Source organism: Orbicella franksi, chromosome 4 (assembly GCF_964199315.1).
Source record: "Orbicella franksi chromosome 4, jaOrbFran1.1, whole genome shotgun sequence".
NCBI classification, from domain to species: Eukaryota; Metazoa; Cnidaria; class Anthozoa; order Scleractinia; family Merulinidae; genus Orbicella; species Orbicella franksi.
This window is the reverse complement of record NC_138148.1, coordinates 16,589,267-16,617,163: the sequence shown is the minus strand read 5'-3', so window position 1 is coordinate 16,617,163 and position 27,897 is coordinate 16,589,267. Positions and strand designations below refer to the sequence as shown.

The 27,897-nt window shown below is 40.1% G+C and overlaps 1 protein-coding gene across 1 annotated transcript; it reads right to left on the bottom strand.

The window, feature by feature from the left end:
- Window positions 1-6,739: 6,739 nt before the first annotated feature.
- Window positions 6,740-26,797, bottom strand: LOC145485558 (uncharacterized). Its single transcript, XM_081464210.1, has 8 exons — window positions 25,948-26,797; window positions 23,224-23,321; window positions 21,747-22,280; window positions 19,621-19,807; window positions 12,045-12,344; window positions 10,704-10,801; window positions 9,420-9,740; window positions 6,740-7,771 (listed from the first exon to the last, which is right to left on the bottom strand). The coding sequence occupies exons 1-8, from the start codon at window positions 26,414-26,416 to the stop codon at window positions 7,580-7,582; spliced, it is 2,199 nt and encodes a 732-aa protein (XP_081320336.1). The 5' UTR covers window positions 26,417-26,797; the 3' UTR covers window positions 6,740-7,579.
- Window positions 26,798-27,897: the final 1,100 nt, after the last annotated feature.

The following is a 27,897-nucleotide window of genomic DNA, read 5'->3' as shown; positions in this document are numbered from 1 at the left end:
CCAATTTCGATATCTAAGAAATAGAAAAATGTACCGTGTTTCTATCGAGTTATAGAAACTCGAGTGGAAGTTTTGGAGAAAGAGAAATGCTATGGGAACACGAGCCGCAGGTGAGTGTTTCCACAGCTTTTTCGAGTTCTCCTAAACTTTCACGAGTGTTTCTATTAAGCAATTAGATCATGAGCTCCAGATTTCTATCGCGTGATAGTTGACGAGGGAGTAGCCCGAGTCAACTATTAAGCATAGAAATCGAGAGCGAAAAATCGAATTGTTTTAGTATAAATCTATAACTCGTTCAAAACTTTATCTAAGTCCTTTTCACAGATACTTCAATCATTTTATCAACAAGGACACACTGCTACACTACTCATTATCTATATCACAGAATAGATAGTGAGTAGCGTAGCCAATCAGAGAACGGCATTCGTGATAGAACGCTAGTAGATTTATACTAAAACTCGATAGAAACACGAAGAACATGTTTTCTATTTGTTTTAGAAAACACCGCGACGAAAAAAAGGAAAACAACATGTTAACTTTGATTATCAAAGTGTAAATTCTTTTGGCTTGCGCCATAATTACGTCAACAGCTCGTGCTAGTTCTGTGTTTCTATCGAGTTTTAGAACGAATCTACTAGCGTTCTATCACGAATGCCGTTCTCTGATTGGCTACGCTACTCACTATCTATTCTGTGATAGATAGTGAGTAGCGTAACAGTGTGTCCTTGTTAACAAAATGACGGCCGCTTCTCAGCGTTTTCGAGTTGTCTGTGAAGAGGATTCAGATGAAGTTTTGAACGACTACTAGATTTATACTAAAACAATCAGATTACGAGCTCTCAATTTCTATGCGTGATAGCTGACGAGGGCGCAGCACGAGGCTCTGGGGAATAAATCCCACAAACTCTGTAGTTATTCCCCAGAGCCTCGTACTGAGGTCTACTGCTTTAGGCCAGGAGTCATAATCGGGGACGGATACCGTAAGTCTTGGGATCTGCGCGCACCTATGATATGGGACAATTTTTCTATTTTTAGAACAAATTGCGCCATCCTGACGTCATATATCCGCGAGGATCCACGCACATGTCGAGGGCTCTCGCGTGGATGTTGTCACGTTGTGTGATCAAATGGTGAGAGTTGCGAGATTCTCCTGCAGATTTTTCACAGCTATGGTAGGGAATAAGGCAGGGAATAAGAACCAGGCCTCTTATATGTAGTTTTATACTCTGAGCTAATGGAAAAGGTGAGTTTTTCGGGGTCGAAAGCATGACTTCAATTTCGCGCTGTGAATGAATTATATCTGTTCGCGCTAGTTGTTCGAGTAAGATTTTGCGTTTGTTCTGTAAAGAAAAGTTATGCAAGAAAACTCTTTACTCTGGTATCGAGTTAATTTGTGAGTTTCCCAAACAATGCTTAATCATAACCAAACCCTGTTTTTGATAGTTTCTTATTGTTCTGTTTGTTTGGCGAGTTTGCAAAAGTTTTTGAAAGGAAAGTCTGACGCGTACCTCATTTGCATAGTGCAGCTCGTGTACTTCCAAATCCGAGTCGGTGTTTTCAATTGTCAACAAATCTTGACAAAGATTTCTTTCGTTTTCTTTTGTGCTGATATGCTGCAACAATTTTCACCAACGCCAAAAGGCTCCTAACATCATGTGCATTTCTTTAACATAGTGAAATTTTGCACTGCGAAAATAAAATAGACATGCAGTTTTGATAACTCAACCAACGAAATCGAAATCGTTATTCAAGTTGATTAAAGAAAGCGTCATCGTAACTTTGCTGATTATTCTGCTGTATTCACATATTTTGAGCTAAGCTTTTAATATGTTCTCAAAAATTTAGCAACCTTAAATATATTTAAAAACTAGAGATATTATATGAGTTCGATGTACGTTTTCACACGAAAGTGCGGAAGTCCAATTTGTCATGTTTTACTGACTGTACCAGGAGGGAGAGGTGAACACGTCAGATTTGGCTGACCCTATGATCATGGCCATTATGACGTCACGGCGAAAGATGCGCGCAAATGCAGAAAATTTTCGAAAATGGCGGCGTTACCTCTAGCTGATACAACTTTTTGAGGCGGATTTCTCCAATCATTCCAGCTTTAAATGGTGTTGTATTTGGATCTCAAGGAGTAATTATCATTTTTCTTTCTTGAGAGGTAAGTAGATTTTAATTATAACTGAAAAATCTTGCATAAAGTGTATTTAAAGTGGTACAGTCATCGCTCTCCGGTGGAAATCTGTGGGGCAAAATTTTGACCATTCGCCCCGTAAAATTGCCTTTTTTACGTGATCGGTAACTTAAAGAAACGTGTAACGTGGTCACAGAAGAGCTTATATGTGTAGGAAAACATTGTAATTGAAGATGATTTTGAAGAATCGGTAGTAAAAATGATCAGTTCATTTGAGTATGAAATATCTGCGATGTCGTGTTCGGCACATGTTCTGCAACAGGCCTAGCAAACAGAAATATCCACAATGATGGAAATGAGAACTTTCACAGACAAGAACTTAGGCTTCATTATTTAAATAAGACCTAAAGCCTGTCTACTGCACAACGGTGGTTAAAATACAGACAGAGGATAAAATGAATATGCAGACTGCAGACTTTTTAAAAAATATCCTATTTCCTTTTATAGAGAGCTAAGTGTTCCGGTTGGCCTGAAATATACAGCTCATGTTAGCCGGTGTAAAGTTAGCTCATTCTCTCTATAAATGAAAATGGGAATATGATATTTTTAAAAAGCCTGCAGTCTACATTTTATCCATGGTTTGCAGTCTAGCCGGCCTTGTAAGACTTTTCTTTAAATATATGGACATACAAGGCCCTCTCTCCTCTGCATAGGCCTCTTTCATGCTGCTTAGACCGTACACTGGTAGTTTCGAGTATATTCAATTTCCATGGGGAGCTTCTGCAGAGGAGAGTATAAGGCCCCATTTATATGGTCTTGGGTACTGGAGACAACCCTATCAGACCCAACTTTATCATAGTTACCAGGGTTACCCTGGTTATGTTGCCAAGGGTGACTTGTGTTTCACTTTCTCAACAGGTGAGGGTGCTGAAAAAATTTCTTTATGTGAATCTGAAGACCTCAATTCAATACATTGAAATGAGCTATTTTATGTTTTATAAATTATGATATTAGCTGCATGTACATTACCGCATTGTATCTGCTTGGACGGGACTTAAAGGTGGATGGGGTTGGATTGTTTAATTGTGAGAGTTACTTTTGTTAATCGTAAATACATATTGAGTTCCTGGTGTTAGATCTCATTAGGAAATTTATCTTTTAGTTGACATTTGCTGTTGAAAAGAGTTGTGGGCGATGTAAAAATCAAAGAGGGAAGGGAGGTGATATAAACATTTACTCCAATTTTCAGCTGGTGATTATTAACAGGAGTCTTATTTGATCTTTTTAAACCTTAGGTTGACATCCTCCGCCACCTTTGCAAGACCATTTGAGCAGGCCCCATTTCTGGCAATACACGCAACCACCATGGAAAGCTATCTATTTGTTGTCATTGTACTGTCAATTAAACATATTTTAAAACCCAATCTTGTAGGGTTTTTTTGTTATTTGCTGAAAATGTACGCTTATCATTCTCTTGAAGCCAATAATAAACTCATCAATGCAAAAAGCAACAGGGAACCTGGGATGGATGGCGCTGGGGAGAAATCAGACTTTGGGTTCATGTTTACAAGTACAACCTCTGTGACACTTTTCTCTAGAATATTTCTTTGTAGGTCAGTTTAAACTTAATGTAAAACAATAGCTATCAAAAAGCTATCTTTATTTACATAAGATTTATGATAAAATTTAAAAGCATAAAGTATAAAGAAAATAACTGATTATCATTTCAAACTTAGAGGCAGTAAAGCTATTACAGTTTCTCGAGACAGATGCTATTAGAAAACAACGGGTTTGGTTATAATAAGAGATCACCAGATATTGATCTTTCCAGCTTTGTCTTAACCTTCCTTACTGAACTCTTTGTTTTGGCAATAAGTCATTTTGGCGTTACAAGTTTCGCCTGGATAAGGTAACTCTTATTGCCATTATTCTTTCTTCTTTAACTCACTTGATGCTGGGAACTATATTCTGTATTTTTTAGTTCTTTCCATGTAACATCCTATGAGTTTTATTTTATAGCCTATACAAGTTTAATTGAACTCACTGTGATATTAAAAAAAAATTAGAACCCAAAGCACTAGTTTAGGATACCTTTCTTGTCAGAGGTGCGAGACAAGAAATAGCTTTGCATTGCATGCGGACGCCCGAGGAAACAGATCCTACTCCGATCTCATATTTGACAAACATTTTGACATGAAATAAAGCACCTTTCTCACAAGAGGTCTCATCCATGTTATTCTGAATATCATTCGTTTCATCTAGGTCTCCCGTACAGTGATGTTATATCATTTTACCACCTAAAATATCCACACGTGTGCTCGGCTTGCGTCAGTTGGTTGGCCTCGCTGAAGAAAATGTTATCGTTGACAGTTTTGCGGATAATTTAGCGCAGAAAAATAATTCCTTGGTACATTATTTACTATAATTTCCAACCCAGCATATGACTTGATAGTTCAAATGTCTTTGTAAGGGAGCATTTTCCAACAAATACTTTCTCATATTTCGAGGGTTTCGAGTATTGATCAGCAGGTCCTCCACGCTATCGTCTACAAAATAATGGGTTTAAACCCACTGATCATTTTTATACATATCATCACCATTCAAACGTTTTAAACCATATCAAGATCACATTTTTGTGTTCGTGCTGTTCATCGTTGGGTTCTCCAGATATCGCCCAGGAAACGGGCTCGAAGCTTCACTTTTCAATCGCGTTTTCAATTGAGCGATCTCCAAATTTTGCGTGTTTTTGAGCCTTCCGACATCTAATTTTTAAAAACCAAGGTATTTTTGGACACAATATTAATAGGTTATCTTATTCCTGCTGTCTGTTGATCAATTGAGTAATCATCATAATGGCCAAGATCATCGGGCGCGAAATCGCGTGGCAACCCAAGCAAAGTTGACCTCTCCCTCCTGGACTGTACAAAACACGCATCGGCGGGCGCTCTTATTGATCGACAACAGACGATTTATTGGATTTTTACACAAACAAAACTGAGCAGCCTCTATAGACATAAACATTATTGTCAATTATTGTGCCTTGATAAAACATCAAGCGTTGCTTCCAATTAATTCACGCGAAACTCAAACTTGACATTATTTTTTTTTACTTTCCGGTCGCGATAGACTTTGGCGAGATCCTCGCAAGCGTATGGCAAGACGAGAGACACTGAAGTTCTCAAACGGTGCTATATCCAAACATATCCAACTGGTTTTTTGCTGTGTTATGGAAAAGCTGTTAATCTTCAACATATGTGAAACTTAGAGTGGAGTAATGTGGAGCTCTTTGTAAAAGAAGCAGCGGAACACAACTTGGTCAGTGATATAAAGTGGGACATAACTAAATTCGACACTGTTTTACTTCACTCAGAGTGGAGCAGCTTACGACGATAATACTGAAGCAAAAATCCAATAGACATGAACGTAATGATTTGTGGGCCAAAAGCATCAAAAATTTCGGGAATTTTGGACGCCATTTTCCCGCGCTACATCTGCAAAAATCCTCGCAGCATTGTACACGCGTGTGTCGCACATGATGGCGCAATTTGTTCTAAAAATAGAAAAATTGTCCCATATCATGGGGACAGCTTCGGCCTTCTATTACATATAAAGAAAAGAAAAAAAAAGAGGAAGCAAAAAAAAAAAAAAAAAAAAAAAAAAACAGACAGCAAAACAAAACAAAATGGCCAGGGAAGCCGCTACAGCTTAGCCAATTACAGCGGCCCCCTTAGATATAATTAAGTGACAAAATTGCGGTCTCCGTCCCCGATTATGGCTCCTGTTTAGGCTGGATTTTAATATATCGAAATTAGTCTATTTGAAAGAACTTTTCACCGGGCAACACCCACACGAATGAACCTTTTCAAACAAATAACTGGCTAAACTATTTGCGACTCTATGATGCGTGGTCCAGTAAGCCGAACGTTAAGTAAACCTCTATATGAAGTGGAAAATATGGCACTCATATTTGAAATTTTTAAAACAGCCATTTACCCCGTGGATAGCATTATCCACACTTTGAACAACTGGAGCTAGAGTTTTAGGAAAACAGGAGGTAGTGTGATCGGCATCAAATGGCAGTTGAAGAACCCCACAGGACTGATCCTAATAAATATAAAGGACATGACCGGTGGTGTGGTGAAGTCCCTATTCGCAGTAGAAATGAACTTAGGACTTACGCCCTCGTCGGTGTGCAATAAGCGAGTATTGATAATCTCCATGACAACAAACTGGTTTTCTTGTGTTTTGCAATAAGGGGTCGATATATATGCCTTAACAAACCGTAATACAGAAACCGTCAACTTACTAAGATTTCCTACCCCCCACCCACCTAACAAAATCATTCCGTCTTAAACACAGGTGGCAATCTAAGTAACCCATCGCACTCTGGCCTTATGCTTAAGCGTTTACGTGAACAGTTTCCGCTTTTTATTATGTTTCCAGAGGTGTATGAAACGGTCAGTTCCTCACCGAAGTATTAACGTGTTTTAATACATTACAACTTACTCTTTTATTTTTTAACCATATTTAAACAATTTGATGTTTTTGCTGTTGACGGACAATAGGACATAACGGAAAGGGCATAAGTCTTTTAGCGACTTTTTCTTGCATTTACAACTTTCTTATCTCACGAACGAAGACAAGATTTTGCAAAGTTAAAAATAATTTATTTTCATCAATAAATTATGTACATACACATGTCTTCTATTTATATCTTCTTTCATCGTTTGATCACGATACTTTAAATACATTGTACACTAGGGTCTATAATAACTCGTGGAATACGTAATACTGATTGGATAGTAATGGAAGTGGTTTCTATTCTATTCTCCTATATTACATGACGTTTGTAACGTAACGATTTAAAATACATAGGGTAAATGATCAATGCAATTGCAGAAAAGCAGATTTGTACGATGTCGTAATTTGAATACAACTAACAGAATTCATCTCTTTTTTCCATTTTTTTTTTTTTAATTTTGAAGACCTGATCGGCATTAGATAGCATTTGGTCTGATAGACATAGGGAAAAGTGAAAGATTCATGTAGTTGCAGTCAATTGACTCTATCGCAAAAAGCGCCTATTCTGTCACGTCTCGGAAACAGCGAGGAACTGAATGCTAGAGTAATAGTGCAAAAGGGTATCTGGGATAGCTTTCTAAGATAACAAAGCGAGTCTGATTGTAAGCTGAAGTGTTCCTCTAAAATTAGCAAAATAGTTTGTGTTCATGTCCTAGGAAGTAACGTCGCCCTAAGAGTCAGGTTCAGAAAAGCCCTCCACAGATTGAGCCTTTCTTGATCCAAACACACAACGTCGACAACACGGCGTGCCAGACTGGCATGAAAAGAAAACGCCGATGTGCTTTGTTACTTATCTGGACCAAGGGTACACCTTATTTATTTACCCAAAAAACTAGTCAAGAAAAAATAGTAACTTCCTTAACTAGTGATGGGGCAGATCCAGTAATGAATAACGCACTGCATTTTATTAGCGCCATGGAAGAGCGATGAAGTTCCTTTACAAACGCAATTGTACACAATCGTGTTTGTACTCGGGTCAATCAATCCGTCTTCAAAAACGTACTCTGCAGCTCTGTCTGTTGAACACGTGGCACCAACAATCTTCATGCCCTGAAAAGTGCGAAATGCTATGAGAAAAGTTGTGAAACTGGAAAACTGTTCATTTGTGCGTCTGTTCATTAGTTTTTAGCGCCATTTAATCGAAGTTGAAGTTTACCTATCTAAGTGCTAAAACGACTTCCATTTTCCCCACTAAACTAGTGTTGAATCTCATGGCTTTTACTATGAGATGATCAAACTAAACAAGTATAGTTTGCGATCACTCCTAACACGCGCATGCAGAGTCCTCCATATCTTAAAAAATTGGTAACCCTTTTAGCTCCTGAAACATTTTGGTTGACGTGTGTTTCTTTTATAAAACATAAAATTACCGCTTTTGGTCTTAAAGTGGAAAGACGAAACCAAAGAATGTTTAAAAGGCACCGAAGAGGGAAATCCATAGAAAATACAGCCAATTAGAATGCAGGAAATCCGTTCTATATTCGACGCTACACCCAGTGAGTCAGCTGGAGTCAAGCAAACGATTTCTTGGCAGGTTTTTTTCTATTTTTGAGTTGGGAAGAATAACAAAACAATTAATGACTGGTCCCATGGGAAACACTGAGTTTTGTTTCCCTTCGACCTCAATGTTCCACTTTGCTTCGCCTCGGGGAACATCCACGGTCTCGGGGAAACAAAACTCCCTGCTTCCCTTGGGGTCAGTCATTAAGTGCTTATTGAACACTTTCTCGTGGTGTACCGTGGAATATCCAATTGTTACCTGGGACTCCTTGGTATACACACTCGCCTAAAGATCCGGTAATACGCGCAACATTTTCCTTCAACTTGTCTCGCAACATTGTTGCATTGCAAGTTGAAACAGATTGTTGCGCGTATTACCACGTTTGTGTCTAACTTGTCTCGCAGCAAAATACAGTGTTGCAAGTCTGCAGAATTCTACAGGTATAATTGCATAATCGTGTGTAAATAAAGATGGCGCCTTCTTTAATATAATTAAGCATTTCGACGAAGTTCCACTTCGACTTCTGGCCGTTATTTTCTTCGTAATTCTCCGTGTCAGCGAAGTTCTCTCAGCATGAAGCTCAGTTTCGTTTCAGGTAGCTCGGCGAAAAGTTGTATTTTTGCGACAGTTCTTCCAATCCTTTTGCCTTTTTTCCTGCCTGTTTCGAAGGGACAAACGAGGTGTCCCAAAGACTATGATAGCCCTCGAGGTCCTTGTATAGGACGAAGTTATGACTCTCCGAGATTCACTGGTCTACTTCGAATTCAGGCTCGCCTTCACCTTCCGCCCTGTACGCATGTTTTTTTTTTTATTTGCCGCGCTTCGCGACAGCCAATCACAAGCGTTGAATTCAAATTTGTTGCGATACAAATTGTAGCTTCAGTGGTAATACAAGCAGCAAAACTAAAATTTGTTGCAGAAATTAGAACTCGAGTCTACTTTGCGCAACATGTTGCCTCAACTTGCAACACTGTATTTTGCTGCGTTTTTGTTTTTGTACTCACAGAGTGAGAGATTTCCGGGTCCAGGCTTTCCCGGGGGACCTGGAGGCCCAGCAGGGTCTTGCACCCCTACCCCGCCTTTAGGCGAGTGTGTATGCCGAGCAAATACACGTTTCGCGTGGAATATTCCTTGGTATACCAATCAGAAGTGTTGCATAAGTATATAGGTAATATATGTTATTTCAGTTGCACGTACCGGATGGTCATCTTCTCGTAGAGTAATTCTTGACGAGGCTGCTGATCCACCAGTCTGTGCAGCTTCCTTTTTGTTTTTGTACTCACAAAGTGAGAGATTTCCGGGTCCCGGCCTTCCCGGGGAACCTGGAGGGCCAACAGGGCCTTGTACCCCCACGCCGCCTCCTCCCTGTGATGCGTTGTATCCAGGGGGGCCTCTAGGGCCCCCTGGGCCGGCGGGACCTGGTGGGCCCTGGGAGCCGTTAAAGCCAATAGGCCCCGGTGGCCCCGGCGGACCCGGAAGTCCGGGTGGCCCCGTTAGAACCGTTCCGTTGTTACTTCCCTTTAAAAGAAACAGAATATATATGACATTCGTAAGACTGCTGTTTCAAAGTTTTCTATATATTTTTTTTCTCGGGAACTGGAAAGCAATCCTTGCAAAGTAAAAGGTGAGATCAGAAGTTTTACTTGTTGTTGAGTGTGAAACAACATCACTTTCAAAGATTTACTTAGTCTGAGAATTCATTAAAGGCCATCTACTCCGGGTATCTACTTTAGCCTTTTCAAGCTTTCACACCGCCGACTAAAAGACAGGCCGTATTGCAGCGTGATCTTTTTGGGAGGCATATTGGCCTAACAAGCTATCGCTTATGTCCGATTTTCTTAGCATGAAACGACAACGATTATTTGTACTCTCCATGCGTGCACGGGGTGTTTTTCTTTGTTTGCTTGTTTGTTTGTTTATTCTACTTCATTTTGGTCTTCTCTTTACCATTATCGTTGCTTTACTTTTTTTAGTCTTTCCTCGTCATTCACGGGTCCATGGTAAGCAAGCTCCACTTTAAGAAGGCATTCCATGAGCGCGAATATCGATTTTTACCGTGCAGAGGTCACAAACATGTACAGGTCGGTCGGTCGGTCGGTCGGTCGGTCGGTCGGTCGGTCGGTCGGTCGGTAGGTAGGTAGGTAGGTAGGTAGGTAGGTAAGTTAAGTCTGGATACGAGCTAAGTGTCCAATCCGGCCAGAGCTTATCCCGGTTTCTGTATCGACTAGAAGTGTTTCTACTTCCCCTTAGAGGGGATGCTAGTCTATCGCAGGGCTACCTTCAGCATTAATTCCGCAGGTACCCATTTATATACCTGAGTGGAGAGAGGCACTGTGAAAGTAAAGTGTCTTGCCCAAGAACCATAACAACACAATGTCCCTGGCTATGGCTCGAACCCGGCCTGCTCGATCCGGAGACAAGCGTACTAACCATGACGCCACCGCGCGATTACAACTCTTTAAGAAAGTTAATAATGCTTACCTTGAGAATTGTCGTGACGTTGTTGACTTCGCTTTTGATGTATGCCAAGTTATTGATTATCTCCGGGATCTTTTCACAAGACACATTCTTCTCAGTACCTGATCATCAATAAATGAGATAAATGTTATAAGAAATAACGCATAATTTTACGCACGTGGCAACAATGACCGAGATTTTGCTTTGATTGACATAAAGGTACGTATGCTGAGTTTGTGTGCAAGGAAAGAAAGACTACACTGGTTGGCTTGACAAATGGAATGCACCTTACTATCAAGATGGCTGCAGATGGAAGTTTTAACTTTCTTTTTTGGTCCGCTAAATGAACTGAACCACCGACAAGTTTAATTTAAAACAAATTTTATGTTTCAAATTCAACAAGTATTGACGAAGCAAGTCGAGTTTGCTAGTTAAAAAATTTGCATGTACCACTTCACAAGATGCATCATGATGCGGATGGCACAGCAACACATCATTTTGCAATGCAACTCAACTCATTTAATGCCTACCTTTGTAGTTGTATGTGTCTTGTAAGGCACATACAACAGTATATCATTTGACACTGCTGCTAGACAAACACAGCTTTTAAATCATACTTAGCTTTGAAGAAAAATTTAGTCAAGTTCGAAATAAAATCACAGATAACTCTTCAAGTCAATGTTCAGTCCTGCATTCAGGCTACTCCATCCGCATGACCCGCGCTTGAGAAGAAAGACTTTCTAAAGGGCCGCTACTTTCGGGTGGGCTTGCTATTTTCGGGGGCACCTTTCCTTTCAGTGCTCAAAAGGAAGGTAAAAAATTAAACTTTCGGGGGGGGGGGGAACGTTACTTTCGGAGGTCTAGGGTATTGGGACGGACACTGTGCCGAATGATCCCGCAATGTCACTATTGAAGATTTTCGGGTAGTTTCAGTCGTGTAACAAATATCTTCGGCCGAGCTTACTCGGGGCCGTCTTAGAGAATATCGACCCTTGATCTTTTTTGTATTTTCGGGGCGATATTCTCCCAGTACAGGCGTGGCGCTTGGCCGATAAGATATATTTATTATATGGCTAGCTCCGTGAGCAGGCAAGATAAAGCAAATCCTGTGCTGTGATCGGCTACTCGAGCGGGCAACATGGTGATATCTTACCCGCTGTGTCCCGCCAAAAATAGTGTTCTTTTCAATATAATAAATCCTTTATTGACCAAGCTCGTTCGGTCGAGATGGCCAACGTCCAGCCATCCTGACCGAAGGAGATTGGCCAATATCCATATATATTAACGCCATTAGCCGATCGTTTCTTGTACATATTCTAACTGATGGAACTTGTCTACTTCGTAAATACGCATAATAATGCTTACCCTTCATCGCTGATATAGTTAGCAACAAAGCAGCAGCTGCAGTCAGAAGAGCGACAACAACAACTGCGGACATAAAGAACAGCATTCGCCGCAAAACGACCACATCACGTTGACACGCGTTTTCAAGATCTGCTGATGCTTGTTTTTTCTTCACGGCTTCTCGGCTGCACATCTCATAGCTCGTTTTTTCCAACGCAGGAGTTGAACTCTCAGCGACGACGTCATCATAAATTGTTGGCTCAATTTCTGTTTTAACTGAGTCCAGCTCCAAGTATTGGTTTTCATGTGCCTCATTCATCGCTTAGAGATCGAGCGCTGTGACTTCCGTTGCGAAAAGGAATCAAAGCTATATCGAAAGCAAATTTATCCCCAAGACTGTCAAGTGACTTTATGCTGCAATTGTGGTTTATTTCATGTCGAGGCGTGTTTCACAAACACACAAATGTCTGTCATCCGTGACGTGGTAAATGTTTTCAACCAGATGAACTGTTCTTTCCCTTTGAGTTTGACCTATAATCAGCTAATGATACACCTCTAGGAGACTTGTCTGACAGATTCTTTCCTTCGCGTGACATTAAAGTCATCCCCCCGGCGAGGACGACGTCTTCAAACAGACCTGACCTTGAGGAACTACAGGCAGACCACCCTATGTGTTCAGGCTTAATAATTGTTTACAGAAACGAAGAGAATCTGCGAGGGTTATGAATAACGCTCTGAAAATTCCATATCTAAATTACTTCTCGGTCTGAACATCCCACTAAAGTTAAATGAAACGTTAATCGATTAATGTGTGGCGTTATTTCGCCTTCCTGGGCAGTCTGAAGGGTCTTTCAACGAAATTGCTTTTGGTCGGTTACCGGTAAAACAAGAGGGGGGAAACAAGGCTTTCAACTTGGTGGCCACCACCCGCGACCTCCTCCACTTCAAACTGGAATAAACGCCACAATATTGAAAATCTCACCTAAATGGCGACGGTTGTTGATCGATGAGATTTTTCTCTATCTCTTTGCCGAATTCGAGCTTCATCCCTCCGACATTTTCCGAAAAAAATCGATGCTAAAATCATAACTTATGAGAAACCTGTACATTAAAGCAGTATAGGAAATTGAAAAAAACAAAACCTACGAGGAATTATGCTGTCTTCAGGAGCGAGGCGAAGGAATAAGCATACGGAGTGCTGCTTCAGTAGAGATAAGATATTATTAAAAGCTGGATCATTGGATATTGCAATTCAAGAGTTTCCATTGCCTTAGCCATCGTGCTCTGCAAATATGGTAAGCGCGCGCGTAATATCTTTTTTTTTTATCATTTATTACAGTTTTCTATATTTCGGGGGCGTTTTCAATAAAACAATTATTCCACTCGCGCTTGTTGGATACAAAATGATTGTAGCCAACTTGGCGCTACGCGCCTCGTTGGCTACTTTTCATCTAATATCCAACGCACGCTCGTAGACTAATTGTATTCTGCTTTTCAAGCCAAAATACTACGACCCAACCCCCCCCCCTCCCCCCACGCGCCCAAGATTTTGTGAAACTCAAGAGGAGTTCCATAATTTATAAAAAGAGATTAGTGAGGGAAATCGTAAGAGGGAAGGCTTAAATGACAACGAACCATTCCCTAGATGAGCGCAGACGACTTAAATAATGAAAGATGTGGCTATTGGCTACAAACATTAGACTGGATAACTGGTAAAATTCGTGCGCTCAAGGCACGATGATTGAAGTTGATCTATTGACTTCCCTTCTTCTAGTCTTAAGGACAATCATTTAGCATCTATGTTGTCTACAGGGTTTTCAATTAATTATAAAATACCACAATTCTTCTCTTTTCAAACAGCTGCCCTGGCCAGTCTATCATAATCTAATTCCAAACGTTCTTATTTACAAACATATTACAATATGAAAATTAACAAAAAGTAAATAAAATAGAAAGGTGGGAAGGAATGAGAGAACTCTCAACTTTGTAAGTAGAATTTTGTGTGGAAAAGTGAGTGAAAACATTAATGAATGGGCGTGGTTCAAAGGGAGATAAACGTCGGGATCGTAAACCCATTAAGGGTCTCATACCTGCGCTTTTTAGAAATATCAAAAAGTATAAAACCCGGTAGAGATTTTGAATACCTTAGTCCAAATGAACATCAGTCAAGGGCGCAATACAGTAAGGCTCGAAACATCCAAGAGACTTAGATTTGTTACCATGGAAAATTGCGTTTACGTATCGTAGTTTGAAATTATAATGTTTTTCAGACCAGACCTGATCACAAAATCATACCACTATTAACAACAACTAGCTTTATTTGCATGACCATAAGGACATACAGAATAGAAACTATTTTCACCAGCGTGACGAAGATCTTCAGACATGAGAAAGATTTGTTTAACAATAAAGCTATTGTCCTTATGCTTTGAAGATATAAGGAATAATTGATTATTTTCTGATCGATAGCTATAATAAGAGGAAACCTACCAAGTTCAGCTGTACATGCTACATTGGATGCTTTATTGATTACTTACACAATGAAACGTGTATAACATGCCTATATCATACTAGATTACAACCTAAAAAGAAAGCACAATTCTTATCGTTTAGTAATGGATGCTGCCTTAAAGGTTGTTATTTTCCCTGAAACTATGTACATAAAATAAAACTGTAATTTGCTTATGTGAAAAAGAATATCGGAGAGTAAACTATGAAAGATACAATGTATAATACCATACTCCTTACTGGTCCGAATGAATTTATATTATAACGAAATGTATTTTTAAGTATATTTATAAACTATTTATATATATATTATTACATAAAAGATATATTACAATTTCACACGGATCACTCTGTGTGACTAGGTATTTGGGTACATTACGTACGACCACGTTTGAAATCAATAAATTATAAATTATATTGTGAATCAGTTGGGAGAGAATCACACCGTTTTGTTTGTCAATGTGATAAACTAAATTGTAAAATCTAAAGTCTTTATTCCCCTTTATTTGATACTTAAATCTCAAATATTTTTTTTTTCTTCTCCTAGACAATAGCTGCGGTGAACCTCAATTGAAGCTCAACTTATGTCCAGTGGCGTATCGTCTCATTTCCAAGATACTAAAGGGAAACCGTCTCGGCGTCGAATAATTTAGCCAGGCTTTACATTGTACATCGTAATAATCGCTCTTTGTCTTGCATGGATTTCTGCAATTTACTCTGTTAAACGATGAGTACACTCCATTTGAATAATCGAGGTATTCTGCATTCAATCAGTTCAAAGTTTAAAGAGGTGAATGGTTTTAAATCCCGAAAAACTTCAAAGTAGCAAACACTTAAATTTGCCGGCTGGCTCCCGTGGTGTTCTTAAGTTTGTTTAAAACATTACTCATTCCCATATGTACTCAAACTGATGTTCCCAGATCATTGAATTCATTTAAAGTTTAGCATTGTAAATCCATTTTGTGGTTTAGAGTCAGTCACGTCAGTTAGATCCGTGTATATAAGCTCCCTTATACGTGATTCCCTTAAGCTTGTGCAAAATATTGCTCTGTCCCATATACTCAAACTTGGGTTCTCGTTGAATTGTAAACCCATCTTGTGGTTTAGAGTCGGTCACGCCGAATAGGTCTGTGTAAATAACTGTGCAAGTGATTTTCTAAAGTTTATTCAAAATATTGCTCGGTTCCATATACTCAAACTGGGGTTCACAGTGTTAAATTCACTTGAAGTTTTGCATCGATTTTGTGGTTTAGAATTGGTTACGTCGGTTAGATCTACGTAGATAAGGTTAACCGTGCACGGGATTTCCTTAAGTTTGTTCAAAATATTGCTCGGTCCCGTACACTCAAACTTGGGTTCTCGTTGAATTCATTTAAAGTTTAGCATTGTAAACCCATCCTATGATTTAGAGTCGGTCACGTTGAATAGGTCTGTGTAGGTTTAAACTCTTTGCACTCAATTTCGACTTTCTGTACTGGTCGGGATTAATTAACGAGCTCTCATCCAATCAACATGTTGAATAATTTTGCATGTATATATGCTATTAATTGTCTAACACACTTTCCTGCCTGAAATTAAAAGAACGCTACTGAGTGTTAACTCCAAACCGTTGAGCGATTTTCTGTGAAGGAAATTAATTTCTAGTATGTAGCCATTTAAATGAAAACCATTAAGGAATACTTTCATGTGGTAATATCTACTTTGTTGTACAGGATGGTCGTAACTCTTTCCCTTTTCCAATGTCGACGTTGTGAGAACATATAGAGCGTTTTTATTCACGTGGCCGCAGCCCTGCAAGTTTGTTGGAACAAAAGAAAGATTTTACATAAGTAAAGTATTTACCACCAAGGGATTGCTTTGGTACACCAACATGGCCGCCGTTTCATTGTTTTGGAACACCAATATGGCTACCATGACGTCAAGTGAAAACGCTCTATACAATAGACCAATTTCGATATTTAAGAAATAAAAAAAATGTACCGTGTTTCTATCGAGTTATAGAAACACCAGGGGAAGTTTTGGAGAAAGAGAAATGCTGTGGGAACACGAGCCGCAGGTGAGTGTTTCCACAGCTTTTTCGAGTTCTCCCAAACTTTCACGAGTGTTTCTATTGAGCAATTAGATTATGAGCTCCAGATTTCTATTTAAACAATAGAGTGTTTCTGTCGAGGAACTATCGGCTGATGATTGCCCCGCGGAAATTTGATGTTCTTGAAACAAATATGTGCCCGAGAAGCGAAGCTTCCAGTTCAAATATGCTAGTTTTAAGCACATCAAATTTCCAAGGGGCAACTATCAGGCCCATAGTTTTTCAACTTTTTTAGATGAAAGCCGTGAAAGCCAAATGTAAAAGATGGAAAAGAAAACAAACAAAAACCCTTTCAATGCAATTTCAATTGTTAACTTTCTATAAGCCCGCTTCTTTACAGAAATATTTTCACGGACGAGTACTATCCATCCGGGTATTTTCCGCGGACGGGCACTATGGGCTGACAGTGTCTCTCCGCGGATGAACACTATCGCATCACGTGATCAATTTAAACCAATAAGAATCGGAGAAAATTTAGAGGTGAACTAGAACACGTGATAGTTGGCGAGGGAGCAGCCCGAGTCAACTATTTAGTATAGAAATCGAGAGCGAAAAATCGAATTGTTTTAGTATAAATCTATAACTCGTTCAAAACTTTACCTAAGTCCTCTTCACAGATACTTCAATCATTTTGTCAACAAGGACACACTGCTACGTTGCTCACTAACTATCGCAGATTAATTAGTGAGTAGCGTAGCGAATCAGAGAACGGCATACGTAATAGAACGCTAGTAGATTTGTACTAAAACTCGATTGAAACACGGAGAACATGTTTTTCTTTTAGAAAACACCGCGACGAAAAAAAGGAAAACAACATGTTAACTTTGATTATCAAAGTGTAAATTCTTTTTGCTGGCGCCATAATTACGTCAACAGCTCGTGTTATTTCTGCGTTTCTATCGAGTTTTAGTACAAATCTACTAGCGTTCTATCACGAATGCCGTTCTCTGATTGGTTACGCTACTCACTATCTATTCTGTGATAGATAGTGAGTAGGGTAGCAGTGTGTCCTTGGTAACGAAATGACGGCCGCTTCTCAGCGTTTTCGAAGTGTCTGTGAAGAGGATTTAGATAAAGTTTTAAACGACTACTAGATTTATACTAAAACAATCACATTATGAGCTCGAGATTTCTAACGCATGATAGTTGACTCGGGCTGCGCCCTCGTCAGCTATCACGCATAGAAATGAAGCGCGAATAATCTAATTGTTTTAGTATAAATCTACTAGTCGTTCAAAACTATACGTATATTAAAATTTAGCCTAACACAATAGACCTCAGTACGAGGCTCTGGGGGAATAAACCCCACAAACTCTGTAGTTATTCCCCAGAGCCTCGTACTGAGGTCTATTTTTTTAGGCTGAATTTTAATATATCGAAATTGGTCTATTTGAAAGAACTTTTCACCGTGCGACACCCACACGAATGAACCTTTTCAAACAAATAACTGGCTAAACTGACTTTACGATACGTGGTCCAGTAAGCCGAACGTTAAGTAAACCTCTATATGAAGTGGAATATATGGCACTCATATTTGAAATTTTTAAAACAGCCATTTACCCGGTGGATAGCGTTATCCACACTTTGAACAACTGGGGCAAGAGTTTTAGGAAAACAGGAGGTAGTGTGGTCGGCATTAAATGGTAGTTGGCAATTTTATATGAGAAGAACCCCACAGAACGGATCCTAATAAATATAAAGGACATGGCCGATGGTGTGGTGGAGTTCCTGTTCGCAGTAGAAATGAATTTAGGACTCACGACCTCGTCGATGTGCAATAAGCGAGTATTGATAATCTCCATGACAACAAACTGGTTTTCTTGTGTTTTGCAATAAGGGGTCGATATATATGCCTTAACGAACCGCAATACACAAACCGTCAACTTATAAGGTCTCCTGCCCCCTACCCATCCAGCAAAATCCTTCCGTCTTACACACGAGTGGCAATCTAAGTAGCCCATCGCACTCTGGCCTTGTGCTTAAGCGTTTAATTGTAGTGAACAGTTCCCGCTTTTTATTATGTTTCAAGAGGTGTATGAAATGGCCAGCTCCTCACCCAAGTATTAACCTGTTTTAATACATTACAACTTACTCTTTTATTTTTTAACCATATTTAAACAATTTGATGTTTTTGCTGCTGACGGACTATAGGGCATTATGGAAAGGGCATATGTCTTGTAGCGACTTTTTTTTAAAATTTACAGCTTTCTTCTCTCACGAACGAAGAGAAGACTTTTTCATCAATAAATTATGTACATATACATGTCTTCTAGTTATATCTTCTTTCATCGTTTGATCTCGATACTTTAAATACATTGCACACTAGGGTCTATAATAACTCGTTTAATACGTAATACTGATTGGATAGTAATGGAGTGGTTTCTATTCTATTCTCCTATATTGCATGACGATTGTAATGTAACGATTTAAAATGCATATGGTAAAGGATGAATGCAATCACAGAAAAGCAGATTTGTACGATGTCGTATTTTAAATACAACTAACAGAATTCATTTTTTTTCCATTTTTTTTTTTTTAATCGAAGACGTGATCGGCATTAAATAGCATTCGGTCCGTTAGACATAGGGAAAAGTGAAAGATTCATGTAGTTGTAGTCAATTGACTCTATCGCAAAAAGCGCCTATTCTGTCACGTCTCGGAAACAGCGAGGAACTGAATGCTAGAGTAATAGTGCAAAAGGGTATCTGGGATAGCTTTTTACGATAACAAAGTGGGTCTGATTGTAAGCTGAAGTGTTCCTCTAAAATTAGCAAAATAGTTTGTGTTCATGTCCTAGGAAGTAACGTCGCCCTAATAGTCAGGTTCAGAAAAGCCCTCCACAGATTGAGCCTTTCTTGATCCAAACACAAGACGTCGACAACACGGCGTGCCAGAAAAGAAAAGAAAACGCCGATGTGCTTTGTTACTTATCTGGACCAAGGGTACACCTTATTTATTTACCCAAAAAACTAGTCAAGAAAAAATAGTAACTTCCTTAACTAGTGATGGGGCAGATCCAGTAATGAATAACGCACTGCATTTTATTAGCGCCATGGAAGAGCGATGAAGTTCCTTTACAAACGCAATTGTACACAATCGTGTTTGTACTCGGGTCAATCAATCCGTCTTCAAAAACGTACTCTGCAGCTCTGTCTGTTGAACACGTGGCACCAACAATCTTCATGCCCTGAAAAGTGCGAAATGCTATGAGAAAAGTTGTGAAACTGGAAAACTGTTCATTTGTGCGTCTGTTCATTAATTTTTGGCGCCATTTAATCGAAGTTGAAGTTTACCTTTCTAAGTGGTAAAATGACTTCCATTTTCCCCACTAAACTAGTGATGAATCTCATGGCTTTTACTATGAGATGATCAAACTAAACAAGTATAGTTTGCGATCACTCCTAACACGCGCATGCAGAGTCCTCCATATCTTAAAAAATTGGTAACCTTTTTAGCTCCTGAAACATTTTTGGTTGACGTGTGTTTCTTTTATAAAACATAAAATTACCGCTTTTGGTCTTAAAGTGGAAAGACGAAACCAAAGAATGTTTAAAAGGCATCGAAGAGGGAAATCCATAGAAAATACAGCCATTTAGAATGCAGGAAATCCGTTGCATATTCGACGCTACACCCAGTGAGTCAGCTGGAGTCAAGCAAACGATTTCTTGGCAGATTTTTTTCTATTTTTGAGTTGGGTAGAATAACAAAACAATTAATGACTGGTCCCATGGGAAACACTGAGTTTTGTTTCCCTTCGACCTCAATGTTCCACTTTGCTTCGCCTCGGGGAACATCGAGGGTCTCGGGGAAACAAAACTCCCTGTTTCCCTTGGGGTCAGTCATTAAGTGCTTATTGAACACTTTCTCGTGATGTACTGTGGAATATCCCAATTGTTACCTGGGACTCCTTGGTATACACACTCGCCTAAAGATCCGGTAATACGCGCAACATTTTCCTTCAACTTGTCTCGCAACATTGTTGCATCGCAAGTTGAAACACATTTTTGCGCGTATTACCACGTTTGTGTCCAACTTGTCTCGCAGCAAAATACAGTGTTGCAAGTCTGCAGAATTCTACAGGTATAATTGCATAACCGTGTGTAAATAAAGATGACGCCTTCTTTAATATAATTAAGCATTTCGACGAAGTTCCACTTCGACTTCTGGCCGTCATTTTCTTCGTAATTTTCCGTGCCAGCGAAGTTCTCTCAGTATGAAGCTCAGTTTCGTTTCAGGTAGCTAGGCGAAAAGTTGTATTTTTGCGACAGTTCTTCCAAGACTTTCGCCTTTTTTCCTGCTTGTTTCGATGGGACAAACGAGGTGTCCCAAAGACTATGATAGCCCTCGAGGTCCTTGTATAGGACAAAGTTATGACTCTCCGAGATTTACTGGTCTACTTCGAGTTCAAGCTCGCCTTCACCGTCCGCCTTGTACGTATGTTTTTTTATTTGCCGCGCTTCGCGACAGCCAATCACAAGCGTTGAATTCAAATTTGTTGCGAGACAAGTTGTAGCTTCAGTGGTAATACGAGCAGCAAAACTAAAATTTGTTGTAGAAATTAGAACTCGAGTCTACTTTGCGCAACATGTTGCCTCAACTTGCAACACTGTATTTTGCGGCGAGACAAGTTGCTCACAAACGTGGTACTACGCGCAACAATGTGTTTCAACTTGCAGTGCAACAATGTTGCGAGACAAGTTGAAGAAAAATGTTGCCGGTATTACCGGACCTGAAAGGCTCGTGTGTATACCGCGCAAATACAAGTTTCGCGAGGGATATTTCTCGGTATGCGCGACCCAGAAGTGTTGCCTAACCATATAGCTATTATATATTATTTCAGTTGCACGTACCGGATGGTCATTTTCTCGTAGAGTAATTATTGATAAAGCTGCTGATCCAGGATGTGCGTATGCGTTTTTGTTTTTGTACTCACAGAGTGAGAGATTTCCGGGTCCAGGCCTTCCCGGGGGACCTGGAGGCCCAGCAGGGCCTTGTACCCCTACCCCGCCTTTAGGCGAGTGTGTATACTGAGCAAATACAAGTTTCGCGTGGAATATTCCTTGGTATACCAATCAGAAGTGTTGCATAACTACATAGCTAGTATATGTTATTTCAGTTACACGTACCGGATGGTCATCTTCTCGTAGAGTAATTCTTGACGAGGCTGCTGATCCACCAGTCTGTGCAGCTTCCTTTTTGTTTTTGTACTCACAAAGTGAGAGATTTCCGGGTCCAGGCCTTCCCGGGGGACCTGGAGGGCCAACAGGGCCTTGCACCCCCACGCCGCCTCCTCCCTGTGATGCATTGTATCCAGGGAGGCCTCTAGGGCCCCCTGGGCCGGCGGGACCTGGTGGGCCCTGGGAGCCGTTAAAGCCAATAGGCCCCATGGGGCCTTGGAGACCTGCTAATCCTTGCAAGCCCCTTGCGCCAGGAGGGCCCATTGAACCTTGTGTTCCATTAAAGCCCCTAGGCCCTACAGGGCCAACTGGTCCTGGTGATCCAACTCCTGATGGTCCTCTGGGGCCCTGTGATCCAGTATCTCCTTTCGGACCCTGGTGGCCAGGCTCCCCTTGTAAGCCGTTTCGACCGGGACTCCCCGGTGGCCCCGGCGGACCCGGAAGTCCGGGTGGCCCCGTTAGAACCGTTCCGTTGTTACTTCCCTTTAAAAGAAACAGAATACATATGACATTCGTAAGACTGCTGTTTCAAAGTTTTCTATATATTTTTTTTCTCGGGAACTGGAAAGCAATCCTTGCAAAGTAAAAGGTGAGATCAGAAGTTTTACTTGTTGTTGAGTGTGAAACAACATCACTTTCAAAGAATTGCTTAGTCTGAGAATTCATTAAAGGTCATCTACTCCGGGTATCTACTTTAGCCTTTTCAAGCTTTCACACCGCCGACTAAAAGACAGGCCGTATTGCAGCGTGATCTTTTCGGGAGGGATATTGGCCCAACAAGCTATCGCTTATGTCCGATTTTCTTAGCATGAAACGACAACGATTATTTGTACTCTCCATGCGTGCACGGGGTGTTTTTCTTTGTTTGCTTGTTTGTTTGTTTATTCTACTTCATTTTGGTCTTCTCTTTACCATTATCGTTGCTTTACTTTTTTTAGTCTTTCCTCGTCATTCACGGGTCCATGGTAAGCAAGCTCCACTTTAAGAAGGCATTCCATGAGCGCGAATGTCGATTTTTACCGTGCAGAGGTCACAAACATGTACAGGTCGGTCGGTCGGTCGGTCGGTCGGTCGGTAGGTAGGTAGGTAGATAGGTAGGTAGGTAAGTTAAGTCTGGATACGAGCTAAGTGCCCAATCCGGCCAGAGCTTATCCCGGTTTCTGTAGCAACTAGAAGTGTTTCTACTTCCCCTCAGAGGGGATGCTAGTCTATCACAGGGCTACCTCCAGCATTAATTTCGCAGGTACCCATTTATATACCTGAGTGGAGAGAGGCACTGTGAAAGTAAAGTGCCTTGCCCAAGAACAATAACAACACAATGTCCCTGGCTATGGCTCGAACCCGGCCTGCTCGATCCGGAGACAAGCGCACTAACCATGAGGCCACCGCGCGATTACAACTCTATAAGAAAGTTAATAATGCTTACCTTGAGAATTGTCGTGACGTTGTTGACTTCGCTTTTGATGTATGCCAAGTTATTGATTATCTCCGGGATCTTTTCACAAGACACATTCTTCTCAGTACCTGATCATCAGTAAATGAGATAAATGTTATAAGAAATGACGCATAATTTTACGCACGTGGCAACAATAACCGAGATTTTGCTTTGATTGACATAAAGGTACGTATGCTGAGTTTGTGTGCAAGGAAAGAAAGACTACACTGGTTGGCTTGACAAATGGAATGCACCTTACTATCAAGATGGCTGCAGATGAAAGGTTTAACTTTCTTTTTTGGTCCGCTAAATGAACTGAACTACCGACAAGTTTAATTTAAAACAAATTTTATGTTTCAAATTCAACCTGTATTGAAGAAGCAAGTCGAGTTTGCTAGTTAAAAAATTGGCATGTACCACTTCACAAGATGCATCGTGATGCGGATGGCACAGCAACACATCATTTTGCAATGCAACTCAACTCATTTAATGCCTACCTTTGTAATTGTATGTGTCTTGTAAGGCACATACAGCTACAAAGCACATTGCTCCTTACAGCAATCAATAGAACATTCTCAACTAGACTCTCATTTCGTTTTTAATCGACATCGTTTTTGAGAAAGGCCTTCGTTTTTAATCTTCCGCGCACTTGTTGACAAATAACCTGATTTAACAAATATCTCCACTATGTTTTCGGTTTGGTGACAATAATCATCATTTCATATAAAAGGAGATGCAGGCTTAATTATTCCTCTGCACATGCAGTGCAACAATCACACTACTAAAATTATTAGCGCGTATTGGTTTTGAAGCTACCAACCTAGGATAATTGAACAATTCAAAATAAACATACTCTGCATTGTTACTTTGGTGACTGACCTATGTGATCCCCAAATAGAAACAAATCGTGTGAGAATTTTAAGTTTATTCCACCCACAGCATTCCAATAATTATTTTATTAGGTACAGAGTAATATTCATAACCCTGCTGTAAACCTGATGGGTGGAGTTTAAGGGGGCTATCCATGGCAAGTAAACAGTCAAATCTGCTGCAATTCCAATTAAACAGCAAAAGGACTTTTCACAGTTCAGTTTCAAAAACCGAGTCTGCAAAGTGTACAAAAAATCTAGGTCACATAGAAACGCTTTCAGTTTGTGCTTGGATCAAAGACGCTCGCACTTGAAGTTATTATCAATACGTATACGTTTCGATATTAAAAACTAACAAAAACTAACAGAGACAAATTAAGTTTACCCTTTGTTGACGTAAAGGTTTACGTGGGGTCCTCGGTGTGCAATTTGCTCACGTTCTTTTGAGCGTCCAGAAGAAAACAGAGGAGCTCAAAGCAGGAAATTCAACACACGCGGGACAAACATTTAATCAAGCCATTATCACTAAGCTGCTAATTACCGGCGAAATCAAGAGAGAATTCAATGACTGAGTTGAGAACATATATTCAAAATTTCACTGTGCTGCGAACACGGAGTAAATGCCACGAAAAGGTCCTCCGAATGATGAGCCCGAAGGAGAACGAAAGTCCTTTGAACCATCGGTCGAAATTGAGTGTTTAATGCAAACGCAAGGAACTTGTTTGCTTAAGCCAGTACTTCTGCGGTTTGGTTTTTACGACATAGTTAAAAAGCTGGGCTCCGGTATTTGACGAAAAATGTTACGTGAATGAATTAATCCTTCATGAGAAGTCATCAACGAATATAGGTACATTGAAAATATCGATGTGAAACCGCAAAACAAAACGTTGCAGAACATACTGTAGTAACGGCATCCCCATAGAAGGGTTATCCAGTCTTTTCACGAGCCGAAACTAATGTAAGCTTCCCTTTTGTTAATTACAACATTCCTTACTATAAAAGCCTCTATGCCACCTTAGATGTTTTATACATTTAACCACACCTTTACACAGTTACTATCCAAAGGCGGTAACGCGAGCAGAGATTCAGAGCAGAAACGATAATCCTTCATTTGTTTTCAAGAAGGTTTGTCTGGTTCTTATCTATATCTGATTCAAAATAGGTCCGCTTTTCTATTTAGCCTTCTCCGTCTCTTCAAAAACTCTTCAAGATGGATCTTCCTCCGGGTGATAAATAACAGTAAAGCAAGTTTTAATCTCAGCGAGTTGAACAGGTTGAGCCTGTATCTCTTGAGTGTTGTGAACTTCTGGTGTGATAGAGAATTCCTTTAACAGCTTGAAACCTAATAACACCTTTGTGTTTCGTGGAGCAGTAGTCAAGGTACTTAAATTGATGAGTGAAATACAATAGAATTCGGTCTGAAATAGCACAAAGGGTCCCAGAATAATTTCACTGGTCCAAAAGGAAGGAGTGATTCAATTTATCTGGAAAAAACTAGACATTTCAACGCTAGAAGGCACCCATTTAACTAGAATTTTACGATTACGAATTGTGAGTAAATTCTGAACACGGAAGAGCAAGACTGAATCATTTCTTTTCGTACAAACAATTTCTTAGAAAAAGATTTTTGAGCTATATATAACTTGCCAAATCTGAGTAAATAAGTTACCCTGCGTACTTCAAGTGGGTCCGGGATTGCGTGCCTTCCTGAGTGTATTTGTACAGAAAACAGCATTGTCTTCACTGAGTTCTGTCCCACGATCACGTACAACGTCTAAGCAGGCCAAGGCTTTGGACCATGATTGAGTACAAAAACTTAGTGCATACATTTATTAAGGTACCTTACCTTTCAATTCACTTTTTTCTTGGCAGGCACAATTTCTGTTCTGTCCTTGTGTGAGAATTATAGTCAAAAAGAGGTTTGCTATTGAGAAAGTAAATGCCACTGCAATTAGAAAGCGCATCATGTATACTTCGTTACAGCAGCTGCATCGGCGTCGATGCGGATGTGTCCACGAGGAGAGCTGATGGTCGTGTTTTCCATTGTCAGCTTTTGACCACATTGTGTTAGTGTCGTCCACTTCAAACGTTATACTCTCGTGCGCGCTTGGAGTACACGCTCGGCTCTGATCTTCTTTGGACTCCACAAATAAGGGTCCGTTACTGTTCCATTTCTCGGCGCTAACGACATTCTTACGGCTTAGTTGAGGTGACGGAGAGACTTGAATTCTCTGTAATTTGCTTGTCCTGGTTTTGAATACATTGCGTGAGAGTGGTTCCTTAGTTACTTGTTCTTTTAGGCTTTGAGTCGACATGTTCTTGTCACGCAGTTTTTTAAACAATCAATTCCCGTTTTGGTCTCTGAGCAACAGTACAGACAACTTTCAGCCCCTTGACTTTTCTGAACTCGATTTAGGGCAGTCAAGTCCTACTTTTTATTTCATGTTTCAAACAATGTTGCGTATGATCCACAAAACGTCTTGTAGAAGGGAACAACACGATGTGATCAAGAAGGAAGGGTCATGAACTTGGTTACCTTTCTTTCCTATTGTTGCCAACTTGGAAGAATGTCTTTAAGCCAAGCAACTGTAAATCCTTGGTGCTTGCTTTCTCTTACAGAAATCAAGATTAACACGGCAAACAAACCTCCCGAGCTGTTGCTTCTGTTAATTTTGGTGGTGACCCTTGAACGTGAACTTTTTGATTGTCTTATTACAATATCATGTACGCGTCAATTTACCCACTTGTCGAGGTAATGACAGACTTTATTAGCCTCGACACGAGAAAATTTAAAACGTGTCACGAAAGATTGATTCCGCGATTATCTTGCAAGGTAACAATGGTTATGTAATGTTTGTATAATAACCGGCGAGTCCATGCCTGAACAAATTAAGATGCGTTTGTGTGTTTTTGCATTAAAGAATCAAAACCATTTCACACGGGAAGTTAATTACTGTGCAGGAAGGTTCGAAAACAACAGAATTGGGGCATTTGAAGAGGATAAACCCGGATTAAATCCTTTTTTCCGGCTACGGTGAGACTGTCTTCTTTTTGTTAACGTGCTACAGAGCAGTACAGGAGCCAAAGGAAAAGTTTCGTGCACGTTTAAAACCAAGAAAAACGGTTGAACGACCGCTTCTGATCACTGCAGCGTGATTACTGACAATCCTAAGCCTGTAAATATTGATTATCCTAAAAGATTGATATAAAGGTAGACGGCCGTCATGAGAAAAGCGAACTTGATCACGACGGATATATTTTCTAGTATTTCCTCGTTCAGAAGACTGCACTGTAACATTACAAGCTCTTAGTCAGTTTAAATGTAATCAGTGGCACATTGGCGCTTTCGCACTCGAATCCTTTGCCGTTTCGAAAAGCCCAAAAACAACTAATAATTTTTACAATAACTAAGTTTCACAAGCTCTATAGATGTCTATAGTCTTTTCCTATCTAGCGTGATCCTACTCGACGCAAAGTTGAATGCTAATAATTGGGCAAAATGTAAACAATAAATGACGTTTGAAGGGCTTCCACAGCTTTCCCCTGAATTGTTTCCTAGCCTGAGAGAGCAGACGCCTTTTTCCAAAAAACCGACAAAATCGTCTGCTCTCGTAGGCTAATTAGTTTTTACATCGTCATAGCGATTGTACGCGTTCCTACTCTCTGCTAGAGTTAGCGGGGAGGAATAATGCGCTGGATTGGCTTCACATTTCCTCATGCTTTATACTTTTCTTTCCCAATTTGTTGCGGTCGGCCCCAATACGTGCAACTCACAGCACGACTTCATTTGTACAGC

Bases quoted from the DNA above. Each gene is read 5' to 3' on its own strand.
- LOC145485558 (XM_081464210.1), bottom strand. From the start codon at position 26,416: ATGTCGACTCAAAGCCTAAAAGAACAAGTAACTAAGGAACCACTCTCA. The intron at 12,345-19,620 runs GTTAAGGAAGTT...TCGATCTCTAAG, and splicing joins CTGGATCTGCCCCATCACTA to CGATGAATGAGGCACATGAA. The intron at 9,741-10,703 runs GTAAGCATTATT...TTTCTTTTAAAG, and splicing joins ACGTCACGACAATTCTCAAG to GGAAGTAACAACGGAACGGT.